The 21,019-nt window shown below is 64.9% G+C and overlaps 2 protein-coding genes across 5 annotated transcripts in view; both read right to left on the reverse strand.

The window, feature by feature from the left end:
* Positions 1-2,486: 2,486 nt before the first annotated feature.
* Positions 2,487-3,850, reverse strand: SMIM12 (small integral membrane protein 12). Its single transcript, XM_074562777.1, has 2 exons — positions 3,789-3,850; positions 2,487-3,545 (listed from the first exon to the last, which is right to left on the reverse strand). Exon 2 carries the CDS (start codon positions 3,526-3,528, stop codon positions 3,250-3,252), a length of 279 nt encoding a protein of 92 aa, XP_074418878.1. The 5' UTR covers positions 3,529-3,545; positions 3,789-3,850; the 3' UTR covers positions 2,487-3,249.
* An 808-nt stretch (positions 3,851-4,658) lies between these two features.
* Positions 4,659-21,019, reverse strand: part of DLGAP3 (DLG associated protein 3) — a 28,138-nt gene continuing 11,777 nt past the window's right edge. For 2 of the 4 annotated variants that reach the window (XM_074562769.1, XM_074562770.1), the window contains exons 2-12: positions 15,807-15,890; positions 12,108-13,185; positions 10,992-11,197; positions 10,468-10,582; positions 10,099-10,333; positions 9,306-9,646; positions 9,093-9,178; positions 7,967-8,391; positions 7,557-7,648; positions 7,205-7,348; positions 4,659-6,741 (exon numbers count right to left, since the gene is read on the reverse strand). In XM_074562769.1, the coding sequence (XP_074418870.1) occupies positions 6,523-6,741; positions 7,205-7,348; positions 7,557-7,648; positions 7,967-8,391; positions 9,093-9,178; positions 9,306-9,646; positions 10,099-10,333; positions 10,468-10,582; positions 10,992-11,197; positions 12,108-13,127 (2,883 nt within the window). In that variant the 5' untranslated portion in view covers positions 13,128-13,185; positions 15,807-15,890 and the 3' untranslated portion in view covers positions 4,659-6,522. Of the gene's footprint in view, positions 6,742-7,204; positions 7,349-7,556; positions 7,649-7,966; positions 8,392-9,092; positions 9,179-9,305; positions 9,647-10,098; positions 10,334-10,467; positions 10,583-10,991; positions 11,198-12,107; positions 13,186-15,806; positions 15,891-16,176; positions 17,629-21,019 lie in introns of those variants that run through there. The other 2 variants (XM_074562771.1, XM_074562772.1) reach the window with 2 other exon arrangements.

Genomic DNA, 21,019 nt, shown 5'->3' on the forward strand with positions numbered 1-21,019 from the left:
GAAGGGGACTGATGGCTCTGAGCAGCTCTTGTGCCAGCGCAGGGTCGCAGCATCCCCAGCCCCGTGCAGCTGGTGCATCCCTGCTCTGATCTAACCGGACGTCCGCTGCGGCCGTCCAGGTGTGCCGAGCCGTGCCGAGCAGCCGGGGCGGCTCTCACTGCCCCTGCCTGCACAGCAGCTTTCCCAGCTCCCCCCTGCCCCGTCCCCATCCCCATGGCCCCAGCTCGCTCCCTGCATCCTGCCTCCGGAAACCTCCACCTGCTCCTCTCACAAGCTGGTCCCGATGGACCTCCGGGAGCAAACCTGGCTCCGGGCAGGGCAGAGGGTCAGCCCGGGAGCTGCAGCCACCCTCGGAGCTGGTGGGGAGGCAGGAACGCGGTAACAGGGCTGTGCCAAGAGCATGGCAGCCGGCTTGATCCTGCCAAGCCTGGGGCATGGCCACCGCGGGCTGGGCAGGGACAGGCAGCTGGATTCAATCCCTGCCCTGCGGCACAGGGCAGCCGGCCCTGGCTGCAGGGACTGCCCCAAAATCGGACAAGCCCTGGGAGGATGCTCTCCCGTAAAACTCCAGCCTCGGGGCCTGGTGTGGGACTCCCTGCCTGAGGACAGGCTCCCCCCTCCCACAGCCCTGGCCATGCTGCTGGCACGGCTCCTCGCCACACTCCTGCTGCAGCGCCCAGCTGTGCCGTGCTGGCAACCGGATTACAAACGTGCTGGACCAGACCAAGGACTTGCACTTGAGCAGTGTTGTGCAGGCTCAGGAAGCCAGTTTTTTGCCATAATGGTTTATTCAAAAAAGCTTCCTCTCACTCTTCATGAGCCACCGTGGCTGCTCGCCCCAGCCCTGAGTGCTTGCCGACTCCTATTCTTGTCCAGACAGTGCTTCCCAGGCAGCACATTGTTGGGATTCAATGGGAGGAAGGGTGGGTTTACGGCACCGAGGGTTTAGGAGAAAGGCAACCGGGCTCTGGGAAGCAGCTTCACCCCTGCCCCAGCGCCTGCCGGGAATCTGCAGCAATGGCAGCGTCTGCCGTGGGGACGGATGGAAGCCCCCAGACACACGGAAATGAGCTAAAAACCAGCAAGGCAGCTGGGGCACGAGCAGGGCAGCGACTGCCCGGCCAGGTGCCATCGGTGCCCATGTCACTGCTGTGGGGGCTCAGTCCTTCCCGAGGACATTGTTCCAGCGCTGGCCCAGAGCAGCCCCCCCGAGCGACACCGCGTGGGCCCAGGGGAGGAAACGGGGCAGCGAGGCCCCGACAAAGCCCGATTGTGCCCGGCCGGTCCTGGGAACAGACAGATCAATGGGCTATAAACAGCCGAGGGAGCCGCTCCGTCGCAGGGTGAACAAAGGCATTTCGGAAGACGTTTCCGAGCTGGGTCCGGCTGGTCCTGGCTGGGGGAAGGGACAGGACTGTTCCCACCCCAGCACACAATAGGGAACAGCCTGTCGCCCAGCGTCACCCCACAGCCAGGCTGGGAAAGCAGGAGGCCACGGGAAAGGGTTAGCTCAGGGGACAGTGCCAGCCCGCCAGGGGGACTGGGGTGGTGGCACGAGAGGTGCCGTGAGCCCCCAGTGCAGGAGGCAGCTGTGGGGCACGGCTGGGAGAGCCTTTGCATCACCTGAGCCTCCTCCTGCACTCTCTAACCCAGCCTCAGCTGCTCTCGCACACCGCAACGGCAAAGGCCTGAGATTTCCCGGTGGTGCTAGGCCATGATCCGGCCCGAGGACAGCGGGTCGGACAGTAAACACAGCTGGGCAGCGCCGGCAGTAAAGCTGTCAGCGGGGCAGGAGCTGGCCCCGAGGAAGCGGGATGGAGCGAGGCGAAACGCTGAACTGGCTGCTGACCTCAGGGCTTTGCACCAGACACGACAGATTTATCGTCCCCGGGAGGGGAAGGCCGGGCCGGGCCAGCGGTGAGGCCTCGCTCAGGCACCAGGGGAAAAAACAAGTGCGGAGACAGTGATAACCCTGGCTATGGCCGCTCGGCCCCGGCACGCTGCCGGCAAACAGCAGCAGTTACCAGCTGGCCCTGCTGGGGCAGCTCTCGCCAGGGTTTGGTCTTGCCATGTTGGTGACACCCGAGGCTGGAGAGGATGCTGGCCACCAGTTCCCCCAGTGCTCGCTGCCAGCCTCTCACACCACGCACTGCCCTGCTCAGCAGCCCAGCGGGAACCCCCCAGTCCCCCGGGCCCCCACCCAGCGCTGCCACAGCCCTTCTTGTCTAGATAAGGAGGTCGAAGGGAAGAGATGACGCGGCTGGGGGAGCTGGGAGGGAGGCCCAACTGCAGCATGGGCTGGGATTTCAGTGCCGCCTCCTCCTTCCTGCCCACCACCCTCTTTGCCAGGCCCCGAGGTGAGTGCCTGGCAGGGACGACGACGGCATTTCTCCCAAGGGGTTGCTTCTTGAAAACATGGCGAGCAGAAGCACACTCTGAGCCGGGGTTAGGGCCAGGTGCTGACGCAGAAGACACAGAGGCCCAAGGACTGACAGAAGTTTATTCTGGCTGTTCCTGTACAGGGCAGAGATCTCCCCATTCTCTACATGCCAGCCCAAAGCTACTGCCATGCTCAGAGCTCCACAATGGAAGCAGGGGCAGGACTTCCACTTCCCCCTGTCCCCCTTCCTCGCTGCGAAGCCTGGGGACGATGCAGAGAGGGGTTCCCCAGAGATCTCCACCGCTGCTCAGGCTCCCATGGGGGGTAACGTGGTACCGTGGTGCTGTGGTCGGGGTTCATGAGGAGCCACAGGAGAGCTGTAAGAAGGACAGCAGATCCTCCTGCCACACGCAGTTAGCCTGACCCCGACCCCATGTCACTCAGGTCCAAGTTTCTTCTATCTTCACACCAAACCTAAAGAGACACGGGTGGAACCAGGCCAAGAGGGTTTTGTGGATCAGGGACCAGGAAAGGCTGAGAGCTGCTGAGTTTCAGGCATGCTCCACCTCCAAAGCATGGGTCCCTCCCGCTCTGACACAAAGGAGGAGGTTTGGGCGCTGTGGCTCAAGCGAATCCGTGGGGTGGGCAAACTCTGACTCTCCAGAGGGCCCTGGGAGGGTGAAGAGCAGCAGCGGGCACAGCGTATTGCCCAGGTAGCGTATTCCACCAGCCTGGTGCCTGGGCTGGTGGAAGATGTGCAGGTGACAGGGGAATCCCCAGCATGGTGCTGTGGGACACAGCCCTCCAGCGGCCAGCCCCAGCCCCGAGGACAGTCGCTCCAGGGCACCGTATTTGCCCAAACAACTTAATTAACTCTTTTCCGGGCGGTTCCTGTTCAGCACGGCCCGAGGGGCGAACTCCAGCTTGTCCTTCAGGCTCACCACCTTGGTCAGGTCCTTGCCCGCGATCTCCTGCAGCTTGCGCTCCTCCCGCTGCTCCGAGATGCTCTTCTCCTCCTCGGCCGTGGGCGAGGGGTCGCCGCGGAGGAACCACTCCAGGTGGTAGCCCACTAGCCCCACCACGAAGGCCACCGGGAACGTGACGTACGGGGCCTTGGAGCGCACGGCCGCCCACAGCACGGACCACATGGTGCCGGGGGCTGCGCCTGGCAGGGGGAGGACGAAACGCGGTGGTCACAAGCCGGGCCCGGCGCCCCGCGGCGCCCGAGGCCTGCGGGCCTGGCAGCGCCCGGGAGAGGCCGCAGCGGGCGGGCAGCACCGGGGCCTCGGCACTGACCCACACGGAATCGGGACCCGCCCGGGCCGCGCCGGGACCCCCGCCCGGCCCCCGCGGGGTTCCCCCGCAGCCGGAACCGGAGCCGGAGCGAGCCCCGGGTGGCACCGCTCACCTGGGCCCGGCCGCCGCCGCCGCCGCCGTGGCCCCGCCCCTTCCGGTCAGCGGCGGGCGCGCGGCCGAGAGCGGCGCCCCCGCGGGCCGGCGGAGCCGTGCTGCCCCCTGGCGGACGGCGCGGGAGACGCCGCGCGGGAGGAGCGGCTCGGGCTGGGGCCGCCCCGCGGCGGTACTCGGGGGAGACCCAGGGGGATCGCGGGGGGACGCCCATGGGGAGAGCCACGGGGACATACCCGCGGAGAGACACCCATGGGGGGTGACTCGGGAGGAGACCTCCGGGGAGACCCTCGGGAAGATGCTCACGGGGGGACACCCCCACGGGGAGAGCTGGGGGAGACTCCCGGGGAGAGCCATGGAGAGGTACCCACAGGGGGACGGACGCTCACGGGGAGACCCCCGGGGAGACCTAGGGGAGAGAGCCACAGGGAGACCCCCACGGGGAGAGCCACAGGGGGACTCTCACAGGGAGAGACCCACGGGGTGACCCACCGGGAGAGACCCCCAGGGCCGCCCATGGGGAGACCCATGGGGAGATCCACAGGGAAAGCGCAACAGGGAGACCCACGGGAAGAGACCCACAGGGAGCGACCCATGGGAAGAGACCCCTGAGGACACCCCCAGGGAGACACCCACGTGGAGACCCATGGGGCGAGAGCCATGGGGAGATCCACGCAGGCGCCCACAGGGAGACCCACGGGGAAATCCCCAGGGAAAGAGCCACGGGGAGATCCACTGGCAGAAACCCACAGGGTCCCGCAGACACCCCCCAGCTACCCCACAGGGAGATCTGCCCCCGCCCCCACAAGAGCCCCTCTCCCGCCCCACGGACCCCCCTCTCCCACCCCATGGACACGAAGGGGCAGCAGACGGGGGAAAGGCGAGCCCAGCACCGGCCGCTGGCCCGGAGTAACCAAAGTCATCTTTATTAATTGCGACGGTTCGTTACAATAAAAAGGGAGCCACGTGTCACGGTCACTGCATGGCGCTGGCCGGGGCGGGGGCCGGGGGGGCCTTCCCAGGCACGTCCCTAAATCCGGGGTGCGGGGGGGGGAGTGGGGTGGGAAAGGGCTTTGGGTGGCTGAGCGGGTGCTGCCATCCCAGAGGTGTTTAGCACCGACAGACCCCCTGGAGCGAGGGACTCCCGACAAGGCGTCCCCCTGCTCGGCCCCGGCCCCCCCCCCTACATGGGGGGCATGACCTGGGCTCCCCCCCAGCTGCCTCCGATCCCGCCGTCCCGCCCGAGGGCCCTGGGTGAGGTTTGGCCCCACATTTCGGGAGCTACCCAGCACCCACTGGCCCTGCCTGGGCTGGTGATGCTGCGTGGAGTTGCTGGCATGGCGGGGTGGGGGACAGGGATGGGGGGTCCTCCCCACTTCTGCCACCAACAGGGACGTTGGGGGGACAGGATGCTTGGAGAGGGGACCAGGGATGGGGACAGGGACAGGTATGGGGCAGATGCAGCCTCCTGTCCTGCCACACTGCTCTGCCCTGGAGGGGACCTTTGGGGCCCCCCCACCCTGCTCCTGTGTCTGTGTGCAGTGATGGGGGAGCTGGGAGCGGTAGCATCCCGGCGTGTCCCCTCTCCCCACAAGGAGTGTCCCCACAACAGCCCCGTCCTGGGGTCTCCCATCCCTGCGGGGCACTGGGAGCCCGGGGAGAAGGGGTGACCCCCTGGGGTGATCTCTGGCAGCCCCGCAATCAAGGGACAGATGCTGACCATGTCCATGCGCCTGTCCCACCTGCTGTCTCTGGGTGGAGCCACCATGGTCGCCAGCACTGCGGGTGCAAACGGGCTGCGGGCAGGTCTCCCCACCACTCCCACCTTGCTCGCACACCGGGGAAGCAGCTCCCACCGGTGGCAAGGCATTGGGGAACCGTATCCTCCCTCCCCAACCACGCTGCAGAGGTGCTCCCGGTCTCCCAGCTGGCAGGAGGGAAGGCCGGAGGGATGGAGGGACAGACGGATGGGGAAGGAGGGTTGAGCGGGAAAAGGAGAAGCGCGTCGCGATGCTCCGTGTGAGGGAAGCGGGGCAGCTCGCCGTGACCGGGGGTTTCTGCTGCTCTGGTCCGTCCCACCAGCCAGAACACAGCGCTGGTCACGTGTAGTTTCTGGTTTATTCCTCAGGTTATATTTATATATGTATATAGGGGAAGGAGCCCTGGGTCCCCCATGGCACCCAAGCCGGAGGCACGAGGGGGCATCGTGCGGGAGCCCCTTGTCCCCGAGCCTCGTGCCGGCAGGGCCGGGGAGTGGGGCTGGGGGGGCTCTGGCCGAGCAGGGGCTGGGGGGGGCCCGTCCCCACTGCGCGCTGGGGGATTGCACTGAGTACAGAGAGGCGGGGGGGCCTGCCTGCAGCCCCCTCCCCTCCAGCCCGGCAGGGCCGGGGGCCAAGGGTCACCTCTCTTTCGGCTGGGATGCAGGCTAGTGGGGGGTGCAGAAGGGCTGCGGGGGGGGAAGGGGACAGAGAGCTGGGACACGGCCCCAGGGAGGGCAGAGGGAGGGAGAGCCCCAGACCCCGGGAGAGGCTGGCAGGGGCATGCGGGCGTGGGGCATGGGGATGGGGCAGAACCGGGCTTGTGTTCACCTGCCGTCGGATCCGAGAAAGGTCTAGGATAGAAAAGAGAGAAGCTGTGAGTGGGGCCAAGAGCTGCCCCAGGGTGTCCCCGCGGCCCCCCATCACAGTGAGCTATGGCCGCGCCATCCAGTCCGGGTAGAAAAGCGGAGGCTGCGGTCACAGCCGGGTCTGTGCCTCGGGGATGTAGATCTCGATGCTGTCCGCGCTCTCGGTGGCCGAGCTCTGGCGGAAGGAGGCAGCTCGCTTGGCTGCCAGGAGCCGCTTGCGGGCCTCCTGCCGCTGCCGGTCCACTGAGTCCAGGGAGCGCTCCTTCACTGGGTGCACCTTGGAGCGTGGCGGCTTCTTTGGTATCGGGGGAGGCACCTTCTTCTCCTCCTGCACAGACAATGGGGGCTTCAGGGCAGGACCTCCGGGGAACGTGTGTCCCGGTGGGCTTGGCATGGCCAGCGGGCACGTGGGATGTGCAAGCCCAAGCCAAAGCCCCAGCGAGACAGCGCTGTACCCCTCCCGCACTGTACCAAGTCACAAGGCAGGGCTGTGTGTCCCCTTGTCCATCTGCACGGACATGAAGATGCCTGTGGCATGCTGCCCCTGCCCCTGCCGAGACCCTGCCCGGCCTTTTGCAGGCAGCGCTGCCTGAAACGCCCAGCGAGCCGGCCACGAGACCGCAGCGCGGGAACAGCCCCTTCTTTAGCCTCGTTTTTTTCCAGCTCTGTTTTTCAAGTGTTTGCTGAAAGCAGTCACTGGCAGAAGCAATTTGGGCACATATGTGCTCGGGGAGGAGGAGAGAGGGAGAGGTGACAGGGGACAAGTGACAGCAGCAGAGCCCTGCCCTTACCTTGGGCTCCACGATCTTCCACCCGTTGGCCTTGAGTTGCTGGAGCTCTGCGAACTTCATGCTGACGTCCTCGATGGAGAGCTGCAGGAGGTCCCAGAAACCGGCCAGGTCTTGGAAGGTGGGCACGGGGAACGCGTTGGGATCCTGTGGGCACAGAGGAACAGCGTGTCATCCATGTCCATCTACGGGACATCGGCTCTGCTGGCCATGCAGCCATCCCACCCGCACAGTGCTGGGGGGCTCTCTGTCCAGCTCTCCCCTGTGGCATTACAAAGTCCCTTTTCCATCACGTACGGGTATGACCCCCCCGCCCACTGTGGCCAACCCCGCAGCACCGCTGCCCGGCACTCACCATGTTCTGCTGGCAGAGGCGGTAAAACTGCTGCACCTTCTGAGACATGAGGAGCTGGGCGCTGCCCACGGCGCTCCGGATCTTCTCCAGGACTGGCGGGGGGAGAGCAGACGGTCAGCGCTCCCGTGGGGCACAGAGCTCTCCCCGGCACGGCACGGCAGGGCCTGCACCCCCCTGGGGGCAGCGGGACAGCCCGGGCAGCTCAGATCCCCCCAGCCCACGTGGCATCTCCTCCCTCCTCCAGACCCCACTAGTCCCAGAAAGTGTCCCGGTGTTTCTTGTCCCCACCCAACCTCTTTAGCCTTGGCAGGGGAGATGCTCCCAGCTGGGAGCACTGCAAGACCATGGCTGTGCCCCCCCAGCTCTACAGGAGTCCCAGTCTCTCCCAACCCTGCAACCCCCCAACTCACTTTCCTCCGGCAGGTCGTAGTCCTCGGCCTCCCTCTCCATCTGCTGGCACCAGCCCTCCATCTTCTCCACCTCCGCCTGCAGCAGTTTGATGAACCATTCCCCGTCGCGGTGGCAGGGGGAGGCACGGCCGGAGTCGGGGAGGCTGCGGGAACCCCGCTCCATCCAGGCATCCCGCCGGGGCACCTCCACCGTGTCGTACTGCAGCTGGTAGTCCTCCCGGTACGCCCACTGCCCCTGCGTGTGCACCGTCTTGTACACGGCGTACTGCCGGCCGGACTCGGGCTCGGAGGAGTGCCGTTGGAAGGGGCGCCCGAACTGCAGGGCTTTGTCCTCGGTGGCCACGGCCAGGCCGGTGAAGCCCTCCAGCTCCAGGTCCGCCTGCACGCCTGCCGTCACGCTGTTGGAGCGCTTGAAGCGTGCTCGTCTGCGGAGAGCGAGAGCGTGTGGGGACCCTCGTGGCCAGTGAGGACAACCCCGCTGCCTCGTGTCCTCCCTGGGTACCATGGCGGTCAGGGGCAGGGTGAGGGATGCCCGCAGGCAGGATGGGGCTGGGGATGCCAGCCTGGATCTTGGAGCATTTGGGGACGCGGGTATAGCCCTGAGCAGCCGCAACCCGCTGGTCCCTCATTCCCTCTGCTCTTAGACCGTTTCCATGGCTACCGGCGCTGGACCGAGGATGGAGAGGAGCATGCACCGGGGTTGCGTGGGCACATTGCCGGAGCTCCTCTCCCGCAGGCCATGCAGGTCCCGGCACACGGCGCTCCCACACAGCCAAAACGTCATGTTTAGCTGCAGAAAAGCTCAAAGGTTTCATCTGTGCCTGGGCTGGGCTTAAAGCCCAGGGCTGAGCCCCAGCGGGGGAGACCCAAGCACGGGTTAGGAGCAGGGAAATCCCTTCCCCGCGCAATCCGTTTGCAGCAGCAAGGTGCCAGGGCAAAGGGAAGGCCAGATCCTGCCCCAGGTGGGGGCATCCAGCCTGGGATGGGGATGGTGCTGAGCTCTGGGGGCCTCAGCCAGAGGAGAGAGGGAAAAGATGCTGTGGGGCAGTTCGGGGAGCCCCAGGGGGACCCAATCCCCCAGCGCAGCGAGCACGGCAGGTCTCAGCCCAGCCCGGCCGTGTGGTACCTTTTGTCCTCCTCCACCTGCACCCCGATGGAATGGAACTCCCTCTGGCTCCGGCTCTCCGTATCCGAGTCAGAGACAGCTTCGACCTGCCGAGGGGCAGAGGGAGAGCGCTGGAGGGCAGCCCCGAGATGCAGCACAGAGGCTCAGCATCGCCCGCACCACTCGGGCAGGCTCGGAGCCGGCTCAGAGCCCGCAGGGAGGAGAGAAGCCCACCTGGACGCCAATGGATGGGCGCCACTTGCGCTGCCGAGCCAAGCTCCTCAGCTCCTCCCGGCCGGGGATGGCCTTGATGATGAGCGTGGAGGGCTTGGGAGCGGCGCGGGGCTGGACCGGAGGCAGGTCGAGGGCCACGGCCGTCACCTTGGAGCTCTCCAAGCTCTCGGCCGAGTTGCAACGGGCTGCAGTGTCTTTGGACCAGGCGGGGCTGCGGGCGACCTCGCCGGGCAGGTAGCTCTCATGGGCGGACTCGGTGCTGCTCTGCGCCGTGACGGAGATGAGGGGTTTGGCTTTGGTTCCTGGAGGGATGGGAGGTGGAGCTTTTCTGTAACTGAAGGCTGTTGTGGGAGAGGCGCAGGATGAAAAGGCGCGTGAAAACACAGACATTTGCTCATTTCCCGCCGCGAATGGGGGCCCCGGGGGAACAGGGGTTTGCTCTGAGATCCGGGCTGGAGCTCAGAGGGGCTCTTTGGCCAGTGCATCCCCAGAATGGGATTGAAAACCACCCCAGACCCATGCTGGCCACGCTGATGCAGCACCCGGCAAGGGGTGGAGATGGGGAAACAAAGTAGGGGGAAAGAAGCGGAGGGAAGGAGGGAATGGCAGATGGGTGCTGGGGACACAGAGCAGCCCTCTGATCAGGGCTGAGCCATGAGCAAGATGCTCATGTCCTGTGCCGGCGTCAGGAGCAGGGGCAGCAGCAGCCCTTGATGGGTGCCCGGGGAAAGCAGGCTGGGAGACACGGGGGTCCCTCACGCGGCAGAGCCCCCAGCACCCCCCGGGGACTCACAGGTGCTGGGCTTCAGGATGCTGCTGGTGATGGGCGGCCCGGCAGGGGCCGACATGGAGAAGAGCGAGAGGCAGTCGTCGTCCTGGGAGCAGCCCGCCTGGATGGCCCGCAGGTAGCTGTGGCTCCGCATGCGGAAGCAGCCGGGCAGGTCCAGCGCCTCCACTGCCTGCGACTCCACCTCGCCGAAAACCGACTCGCAGACGGCCTCAAACTGGTGGTTGAGCTCATCGTTGATCTGGGGAGAGCGGTGGGTGAGGCTGGGGGCAGCGAGACGGGGACGGGGCCGAGCGGGGCAGGAGATGCTCAGAGGAGCATCCGCCACCCCCCTGCCCCAACCTGCCCCACGGCGCCCATGGCATGGGACCCTACCTGGCCGGTGGTGAAGGAACGCCCGTAGCCCTGTCCCCGCGGGAGCATTCGCGGTGGCGTGCAGCAGCTGGGACAGTTACAGATATATGAATCAGAATAGTGCCTACTTGCAAACCTAATGAGAGACAGTGGGAATAGAAGGGATTGCACCAAAAGCAACACATTCAAGCAGAGCATTCGGAAACGCAGCGATACTCCCGCTGGCCACCACCACTGCCCACGCTCCTAACTGCCCCGAAATGCTGTCCTGACCTGTCCCCCAGCAATGCAGGGCCACCAGGGGGTTACACAGCAGGGCCATGGATGAGGAGCCAGCCTGTCACCCGCCAGGACTGGGTCACATCCCAGCCTTCTCATTTTGAACGTGCCTCTCCTCCCCAACCTTTGCTCACAGCTGCAGCAGCGGGTCCCATCCCAAAGCCCAGTGCAGCCGTGTCCCCCCCGGCTGCTCCCGGGGACCCCCAGCCCATGGCCCCGCTGCCACCTGCGGTGCTGAGACAGGGCTGGGAGGTGACAGCCCTTACTTGGTCCTGGCCTGGTCGGCGCTGGAGGAGCGGCGGTAGCTGTCTCGCCGCGTGGCCGCCCTGGGCAACACTTTGGCGCTGGCGTCGGAGTCGGCGCTGTCCTCATCGCCCATGGCCTTGATGTAGCTGCCGCTGCGCATCCGCCGGCAGGGGATCTCCCCGTCCTTGCCCACCGCTGGGTACCCGCTCCACTCGTCCTGCGGCACCTGGGGCAGGAGGCAAGCGTGGGAGGACGCAGTGGTTGGGGTCCCATGGCCGGGACGCGGAGCCGAGCCCTGTGCCTGCCATGTGGCACATGCCAGCCCGAGCCCAGCATGCATGCATGACCCGAATCCGGTGTGCACGCATGGCCCAAGCCTGGTGTGCACGTGCCAGCATGGCTCCCCTGCCCCAAAACACGGGCCAGCGCAGCTGCTCCCACCTGGCAGCCCCCCCAGCAGGCGCGGCCGGGCCAAATCCCACCCATGCCCGTGCAGCCGCCTGGCTGACGTGGCAGCTGCCAGTCCCACCACACGCCGCTGACGCCGGCACCACGGGGTCCTTACCGGGCTGTGGCAGTGGGACGGCGTCCCCTGCAACCCATGGGGAGAGTGGCGGGGCTGTCACCCTGCCCCAATGCCCCCACTGCTGGCAGAGCCCCGGCCAGCCCTCGCCCCCGGGTAGCACGGCATTGCCGCTCCCTGTCTCCTTCCCCCGGGAAAGGGAGAGAAGAGTTAATTAGTTTTTAATTGGAAGGGGGGGTGACCTAGAAGGGAGCCCAGTGACGAGGCAGGCTGTGGCACCCAGCCAGGCACAAGCAGGATAAAAGCTGCGAGGAGGGAGCGGGCGCAGGGCCACCGTCCACCCTGAGCCAACAGAGCCGGTCTGACCCCAAATCCAGCGGGCACAGGGGCGGGAGGCAGCAGACGGGGCTTTGCACTGCCGGCGAGGGGACAGCGGGGACCAGCGTGGGACCCCAGGGGATGGGGCACAGGCACTGGGGACATGGAGCGGAGCTGGAGCATCCCTGCGCCACTGCGGGCTGCCGGGATGGAGGGTCCCAGCCCTGGCTCGCCCCACGGCATCGCCGGCTGCAGTCCCCGAGGCGGCAGCCCCCCGCCCTGCCTGGCCCCTCACCTGCAGGTACTGGTACGCTCGGTCTTTGGCCTTTGCCTCCTGAAGCATCAAGGTCTTCTCAGTGCCGCCGGCGCTGGGGTAGGCTTCGCGGGCCTGGCTGACGGTCATGGTGTGCCAGGCGCTCCTCTTGAGCGTCTGGCCATCCAGAGACATGGACATGCCAGCACAGGCCAGGCATTTTCCTTCCCCGCCGCCCTTTAGACTCTTCAAGGTCAAGTCTCTGAAGGCACTTTCAGGAGCGTCCACGCAGTACTGGGTGCCCTGGTCGGCAGCGTGCCGGCCGGACACCATGTAGCTGCTGTCGCTGTCCAGGTTGTCGTCGGAGCTCCACCAGCCCATCATCTTGGACCGGTGCCGGGAGTCCACCTTGCGGTCCTTGCTCTTGCTGCGCTTGCCATGGCGGGACTGGTGATGGTGATGGTGGTGGTGGTGGTGGTGGTGGTGGTAGCCGTCCCCGCGGCCGTCCATCTTGGTGCCGTTATAGTCCCGCTTGGCCGGCGCCTCCAGGGAGTGGGACTTGGCAAAGAGCTTCTGGACGGAGTGGACGAGGTGACGGATGCGGCTGGGGCTCTCGCTGCGGGGCTCGGCGCCGCCGGCCCGGGGGTACTGCAGCGTGTGGAAGCCGTCGTGGTGCAGCGGCAGCTGCTTCTCGAACTGGTCCAGCAGCGTGGGGGGCAGGCGGTTGATCTTGCTGGCGGGGTGGGCGGTCGCCATGCATTCGTCGCAGGAGTCGTAGGGCTGCTGCGCGTGGTGCATCCTCGGGAAGGTGCTGCTGGCGCTGGTGGAGGGCGGCTCGCTCAGGGGCCCGCCCGGGCACTCACTGGCCGCGCCGGGGCTCCGCGCTGGGCAGTAGGGATGCTCCAGGGAACACGGCTCACTGGGGCTGAGGAGGTACGGCGGCCGGCCCTCGGGGCCGTGTTGGATGTAGTCGGCGGGATGCTCGCAGTTCTCTGGGATGCAGCGGCAGCGGTGGCCAGAGGAGGGCTGTGCCTGGCTACGCTCCCCATGGTAGCCCTTCATGGTGTCAGCACCCGCCCCGTAGCCTCGGCATCCTGCAGGGTTATCCCTGCGGGCTCACCTGTGGGGACAGGGACAGGCATGGCGTCACACTCCCCGCCATGTCCCCCACGCCAGCAAAATGTTGGGACCATCCCACAGGAACCAACTGAGGGTGCTGGGAAGCTCCCAGGGCAGGATTCGGCCCCACCTGAGCCCCTGTGAAGCCGGGCTGGGGTCCCAAAAACCTGGTTCCCCACGAGACGAGGCGGGCACGGCGCCAGGACCAGGCACCCAGGGTCACCCCCAGCTTGTCTGCTGGGAGAGGGCAGCGCAACGGTGGAATGGGAAGGAGAAGGCACTGCCGGCAGCGATGCAGGCAGCACAGGGCCTGCAGACGGCGAGGGAGGACACGCTGCCATCATCAGAAACTTGTTTTCTTCTCCGACACCAAATATTATGAAGTGTTTCTCCATTAGGAAAACGGTTCTGGCTGAGTTTTTCAACCGTTGCGATTCACAGAGCCGCTAATGAGCTGCCGCGGGGCGCGGGGGGGCCGCACTCTGATGTCTCCATCCAGCCCATCCTCCTCACGCAGCCCCGGCTGCTGCACCCGGCTGTGGATGGAGACCCACGACCGGCCATCCCGCCAGCCCCCGCTGCCTCGCTGACCCCCACGGATGGAGAGCCAGGGAGCGGAGGCGGCTGCGCTGCGTGCAGGGCATTCCCAGGTGGAAGTGGGAGGATGGACGGCATCGAGCCGGGCTGAGCCCCGCGCCGGCTGCCGGGACACCGGAGCAGTGGGGCTGCACACACCCACAGAGGTTTGTCTTCCTTACGGTCCCTCAAAGGCTCAGCCTTTGGTATGACTGTAAATGAGGAAATTACTTATTCCCTAGTGTAGTGTGGCTAATTAACAGGCATCGTTAATGCTCCTGTTATCATATTCGGGCAGAGTGCTGTGGGCAGCCTGTCTCCGAGTCTGGCTGCAGGGAAAGGTGACCGTGGGACGGTCCCCTCAGTACACGGGATCCGTGGGACACGCGGGGATTGGGAATGAGGGATGCCGGGAGGGGCTGCGTGCCCGAGGAGCGCCGGGAGTGGAGCAGGGCTGGGGGCCCCCAGGGGCGCGGGGGCGGGCGGTGAGGCACGCGTTGGTGGCGAGCGGCAGACGGGGCCGCGGCAGCGCCCGGGGAACACGTCTGCCCTAATAAGCCGCCGCCGCCGCCTTCTTCCTTCCCGGCTTCAAGGCTGGATGGCTCGGTCCCGCGCCTCTCCCCCCGCCCTCACAATCGCGCTCCTGCTCTAACGAGGCTCCCTAATTGCTGCATCTTAACCGAAGGATGCTGCAGCCTCTTACAAAAAGAAATGCCTCTCCCTTCCCAGGAGAGCTGCTATTAGGAGCGGGCAGAGCAGCGTGGGAGGGGGCTGCCTCCACTGCCCCAGCATCGAGCCGGCAACCGGCAGCAGGACGGACGGACGGGCAGACAGACAGGCTCCCAGCCCGGCTCTGCCTCCACGGGCTGAGCTACCATCTCCTGCTCGGGGAGGGAAGCTCTCAGCTGATCCAAATATTGCCGCTGTGGCGGGAAGAAGGAGTCAAAATAGCTGAGCAGCCCGTCACCACCAGCCTGGCGGGCTTTTGTGCTCCGCTGGGGGAGGAATTACACAAAGCTGGGCCCCGCCGCCGCACCGGCGAGGCAGCGCCGCAGCTCTCCCGCAGCCACAGGGCAGCGGGATGGGACAGAGGATGGGGACATGCCCTGGCAGAGGATGGGGACATGCCATGGTGAAGGATGCTACATCCCGGGCAGCACCAGCTTGCCAAAGCCACACAGGTGCCTGTGTCCTGGTCAGGCACCCGCAGGCACCCTGGGGATGGGGAAGGCGTTGGGAGCGATGCTGTGGGTCTCAGCACAGGCAGCATGGACAAGGGTCCCCATCCCATGTCCCGGCGGGGATGGCCACATGCAGAGGGCAGGAGAAGCCGCTGAGCCCACTCCTCTCCCCAGTCCAGGGTGGGCAGCACAGACTGCGCTGCGGGGCAGGGGAGATGGCCGGAGCATGGTTCGTGGCCGCGGCCGAGAGCCGGAGCTGCACCAGACTTATGGCAGCTCACGCTGCACAGCCCTCGGGAAGGAGGGGCCATGCGACACCAAAATGCAGACTCAAAACAGGGGGAAAAACCCAGCCCGGCTGAATTTTGTGCCATTTAACACCAGGGTAATTACCACCAGTGGGAACCTACCGCCCACACAATTATGTGCTAGGATAAACTGGAAGAGCGTAATTACCATTACAAATAACTCACTTCTTGCCTTTATTGCATCCAAAGCCTGGAGAAACTCCCACCAGCAATTCCCCCCTCTGCCACCTTCCCTCTGACACCTGCTCCTGCCACGTCTCCCCCCACTGTGAGGGCCAGCACAGGGAGGAGAGGGGCCTGTAGCCCCCCAGCACTGTGGGCCGTGCCAAAACTCAGCCCCCTCACTTAATTTCCCATAGGGGCGCTTGGGTAGAGGCGGTTCTGCTTCCCGGCAAACCACCCTGGCACGGGGCGGAGCTGGGCTTTCCAAGATTTCCAGGTCAAACTCCAAGAGCTGGGGTTGATGGCCCTGCGCCCAGGGGGTCCTGGCTCCCCACCCTTCCCAAGCAGCCCCCGCCATGGGCAGCACGTGCCAGGGTCCCGTCGGTGGCACTTACCGCCCGGCGCTCAGGGGGATGCTGTCCTCATGGCCCCGGCCGGCGGTGGCTCCTCCGCGCTGGGTCTCCCGGGGGCAGCAGGCTCTGGGGGAGCGACATGAGGGGGATGAAGCCCAGGGAGGAAGAGCAAGGGTTGTTCCTCCCCAAAACCAGCCTGACCCCGCTCCCCGTGTATTTTTTTAGCAGCTCAGCCTTCCCTCCTCCCCTGAGGCCACCCCGTAGGCAGCGCTGCCTGCACCAGTAGCGATGGGGACGGCTCCGCACGGCCGCGGACACGTGTTTTGCCCAGCTTAGCCCCAAAAACCAGCCCCAGCCCCAGCCTCTTATGCAATTCCCTGCCAGCGGGCGACGGAGCCGGCCCAGCAGCCACCTTGCCATTGACTTTGATTTGCTCTGGATCCGGCCATATGCTCCACAAAGCCTCCTCCCGCCACCCCGCTTTTCCAGCGCGAGCAAAGGGATTTTTTTTCCCAGCCGCCAGCCCGGCAGAGGCATGAGCTCGGCCCGTTCTGCTTTGCAAATTAGCACGAGGTTTTGCCAGCGCGGGTCCTGCTGGGGATCTTTATGGCTGGGGATGAAAGCAGGAGAGAACAAACACGCAGCGTGAGCGCCTGGAACCACGCGCGAGCCGGAGCCTGGAAAAAAAAATAAAATAAAGTGGTCTTCCCACTTCGGAGCTGAGCAAATTTGATCTACAGCCGTCGGAAGAAAATAAATATGGAATACTGCCAGGTCGTTTACGCCGTGCTTTTAATCTATTTACTTTTTCCCAACTCGTTGTAAGCGAGAAGGATTGTGGAAAGCAAACATTTTATTTTATTACTAATTGCTCTGTTATTTTATTAGGCTGTATTAGTAAAATTTACTCAGCCTGTGGAAAAAAAAAAGAGGGGCTTAGTAAGAGATCGCCTAATTTAGTGCATAATTCTGCGCCGAGTCATTATTTTCTTAAAAGTTGAATTAGCTGAAAGCAGCTCACTGCTGGTTCATTAGCTGTGTCAGGCAGGGAGGAGTGTTGTTAGGGAGAGGTTTGGCACCCTGGTAAGTAAGAGCTGGGAAGGGAGAGAGGAAGGGGAAAGGGAAGGGAAGGGGAAAGGGAAGGGAAGGGGAGGGGAGGGGAGGGGAGGGAAAAGGGAAGGGAAAAGGGAAGGGAAAAGGGAAGGGAAAAGGGAAAAGAAAAGGGAAAAGAAAAGGGAAAAGAAAAGGGAAAGGGAAGGGAAGGGAAAGGGAAGGGAAAGGGAAGGGAAAGGAAAAGGGAAAGGAAAAGGGAAAGGAAAAGGGAAAGGAAAAGGGAAAGGGAAGGGAAAGGAAAAGGGAAAGGAAAAGGGAAAGGAAAAGGGAAAGGAAAAGGGAAAGGGAAGGGAAGGGAAGGGAAGGGAAGGGAAGGGAAGGGAAGGAAAAGGGGAGAAAGGGAAGTGGAAGGGGAAAGGGGAAAAGGGAAGGGAAAGGGATAAGGGGAAAAGGGAAGGGAAAGGGATAAGGGGAAAAGGAAGAGGAAAGGAAAGTGAAAGGCGAAGAGGAAGGGAAAGGGAAAGGGGAAAAGAGGAAAGGGAAGGAAAAGGGGAAAAGGGGAAGGGGAAAGGAAAGGGAAAGGGGAAGGGGAAGAGGAAAGGGGAGGAAAAGGGAAAGGGGAAAAGTGAAAAGGAAAGGGAAGGGGGAAAGGAGAAAGGGGAAAAGGGAGTGAGCAGGATGCAAAGATGGCAGCAAAGGGGCTCAATGCAATGAGGAAACCAAATCTGCTAAGGAAAGGAAGGCGAGCGGGCAGCAGGCAGGCGCTGCCTGGAGAAGGTTGCGAGGGGCAGGAACCAACCGCCACCGCTGTAAATAAGGGATGAGGTGAGATTTTTAAAAAGTCATGGAGGACAAGTACCAGCTGAAGAATTGCAAATGTGAGCGGGGCAAGAAGTGTTTACCGAGGCCCCCGAGAGGGGCCGGCAGCATCGTGCTGCCCAGCACTGCCGGCAGGCACCCTGACGGAGCTGGGCCACGGGTCCTGGCACCCCAATGGCGGGGGGCATCTCCCCTGGCTCAGCCCTGCCCCGGCATGTCCCTCCGCACCGACGGGCACTTCCCAGGCACCAAACCCATGGCGCCCCGGGGCTCAAACCCAGCGCTGCCGCCCCACTCCACGGGGAGGCTGAGGACGAGCCGTTCGACGGGAGGGGCAGGTTATTAAGCACATGATTAATTTTGGCACCGGCTGCCTGACAGCTCCTTCTCCAGGGCTGGGGAGAGCGAGCGCGAGAGGTGCTGCCTCTGCTGATGCAGCGGTTGGTGGGATGAAAAATCCTGCAATGCAGCACTGCTTCTTAATGAGCCATTTGTCTTTGAGTCTTCTTGACTCATTACCATGCCGGGAGAGGGATGGGAGTTGCCCCAGGTCCCCATCTGAGCAATTACTCCTGGAGCAGAGCGAGGAAATACGGCCACGACGCGCCCCAGCTGCCAGGGATCCCGGCACGGCCGCCAGCACTGGGACTCCCCGCCGCAACGCAGGTGACTCCGGCCGCCGCCACGGGGGGAGCGGGACCCCCCGCCCCACAGAGCACGCGCAGCCCAGCACCGCCTGCCCGGACACCCTGGTCCCCAGAGACGATTCCCCCAGGGCAAGAGCCACGGTCCTCTGCCGGCACGTGCGAGGGAGCCAGAGCATCCCGGAGCTGGAGGGAGCCAGAGCATCCCAGCGCTGCTGGGGCAAAGCCAGGGAGCAGGGAGCCTGGCACTCCAGCCCTGCAAAGCCCAAACCTGGATCTTAGTGGAAGAACCACGTCTCCAAAAGCCCTCTACAAGTGGGGAGCAGCCGGGGCTGGCAGCCAGAGCCTGCAAAGAAGTTGGCTGAGAAGGAAAGAGGTGGCACAGGGAAGGGGCCACGCCATCCCTGGGTGGACGGGGGCAGAGGCAGGGCTGGCCGGGGTGACTGTCCCCAAGGCACAGGCACCTCCGTCCCGCTTGGCCCTGCAGCGATGCTCATCCTGCCTACGGAAGCCGGGATACGGGCACATGGGGAGACGACTGCCAGAGGTGGGACCCCTCAGCCAGAGCGGCAGCAGTGCAGCCAACTGAGTCTGGAGACCACCCCAGAGGGACCCCCAGGCCAGGCAGGGCCCCGAGGACCCCAGCCCGTACCAGGTGGCGCAGGGTTCACGGATGCTGTGCCGCACGGATGAGCACCCATCACTGGTTATGCCCACGGACAGCTTCCCTCCCACGGACGCGCTCGACATCTGCCCGCGCTGCCTGGGGCCAGCAGCAGGCGGCACAGCCCCCCAGTGCCCCTCCAGCGCTTGGTGGAACGGGGGGATCTGCAGGTGACTCCGGGGAGCCCGGCGGGACGGAGAGCTGACATGAGAGCAACGCACCCAACATTTACCTGCAGTAACAGGAAGGGATGAGCAGGGGCATCCCCCGGCGTCATGCTCGCCCGGGGGGCTCTGCCCATGTCCCCACCGGGCACCTTGCTCCAGTGCCCAGCACAGCCCCCGGCGGGCGGTGGGCTCCGTGCACCCCCAGGAATTAGACCTGCCCCCACCAGAGGACCCTTTCCAGGATTATGGGGGCCACGGCAGCCCCCCAGGCGTTGCCAGCTGTGCCAGGGTGCCGGGGAAACCCCGTTTCCCCACCTGCCCCCCTGGGCTGCGCCATGTCACCCTCCCCAGCCCCACGCTCCCGGCAGGATGGGCTGTGCTGCCTGGCCTTAAAAAGCCACTTATCTCCAGGGCCACGCGGTGTAATGACTTAAGCCAGGGATCACTCAAAAGCTGCTTTGGTGAGCTCGGGGCGGCACGGCGGCAGCGATGATCTCTGGGCACCCCTGCCCATCCCCGCCAAGCGCCCGGGCATGCTGGCATTTCCATCCCTGGCTCCACTCCCGCCAGGCGCTGCCAGGGCTTGCACCTCCCACCCGCATTTCTCCACACCCCACTTTCCCCGGCACACAGCACCCTCTGCTCCGACCTCAAAGAACACCCACCCCAACCAGTTCCCTTTGAGCCACCGTCCCGTCCCGCGGCTCTTCCCGCAGTGGGGCCGCAGGGGCCGGGGTTTCCAGCAAGCAGGACCTGGGAATGGCAAGGAAGCAGAGCCCTTGGTCCCTGCGCCAGCAGGGATGCTCCAGGGCACCATGCCCCATTCCCAGGCTGGATTCCCCCCCCCGGGGTCCCTTGGGGCCAGGGCTGGGACAGACACAGGGAGCCCGGGGCACGCTGCAGCCCAGCTCACCAGCAGAGAACCCAAACTGCCGCTTTAATGGATGGGCTTAATTTGCAAAGCTGATGAAAACCTAAATATTTAAATACATAATTCTGCACAATGCTCTTAGCGTGGGCCCGGCGCAGGGGCAGAGTGAGGGGGGGGACACGGCTGGTGAGCCAGGGGCACGGCGGGGATGGGGCACACTCTGGTGGGACCACGTCGGTGTCCCAGGCACTGGCATCCCCCTCACGCACAGCCTGGGGACAAGGCGCACCCTGGCCCAGCAGCAGGCAGCGCAGGCAGGGCGAGTGCCGTGGGGTGCTCTGCTGCGGGCACTGGGGTCCCGCTCCACCACCAGCCTCCGAAGCATCCCACCAGGAGATGTGGGGAAAGGGGAGCATGGCCTGAGCCGGGGAGCTGCAAAGGGTGGCGGGATGGGCCCCCGCAAAGATTACACCACCGATATTCCTGCTACAAGAGCTTAGAGATAAAAGAGATTTACAGGATTTACCAGCAATACAAATTGAATATTTAATTTTAGCTGCAGGGGAGGAGCAGGGCTTGGCCCCGGGGCACATGGAGGTGTGCGGGCAGTGGGCCCCGGGGATGCCTGCCTCCCGGGCAGGCGTTTCCAGCTCTCAGGGGAAAAGAGCTGGAAACCACGACACCATGCCAGGGCTGTCACTGGGGGCCAGGGGGGACAGGCAGCCCCACACCGGTGGGACTGAGCACTCTCTGCCCAACCTGCCTCTAATCCCACCAGCCGCTCGCCAACTGCGCGGCACAGCCTCTGCTGCCATGTGGGAGCTCCCGTGGGATCGTCCCGGATGAACCACGTGCCTGGACCCAGCTCCAGGGATGCTCCGGGGGGAGCTCAGGAGGGGCCCTGGCCCCCACATGCTGCCCATGGGCCAGCCCAGAGCCAGTGCTTGGCTGCTGCCTGCTTCACCATGCCCCCCGCCCCAACAAGGATGTTCCCAACAAGGCTGTCCCTGGATGAGGTTGGCCCTGGATGAGGCTGT

The sequence above is a fragment of the Larus michahellis genome, chromosome 19, assembly GCF_964199755.1.
Source record: "Larus michahellis chromosome 19, bLarMic1.1, whole genome shotgun sequence".
In the NCBI taxonomy this organism is placed as follows: Eukaryota; Metazoa; Chordata; class Aves; order Charadriiformes; family Laridae; genus Larus; species Larus michahellis.

What these genes read in the sequence shown, in the direction of transcription:
- SMIM12 (XM_074562777.1), bottom strand. Translation starts at nt 3,528, where the DNA reads ATGTGGTCCGTGCTGTGGGCGGCCGTGCGCTCCAAGGCCCCGTACGTC.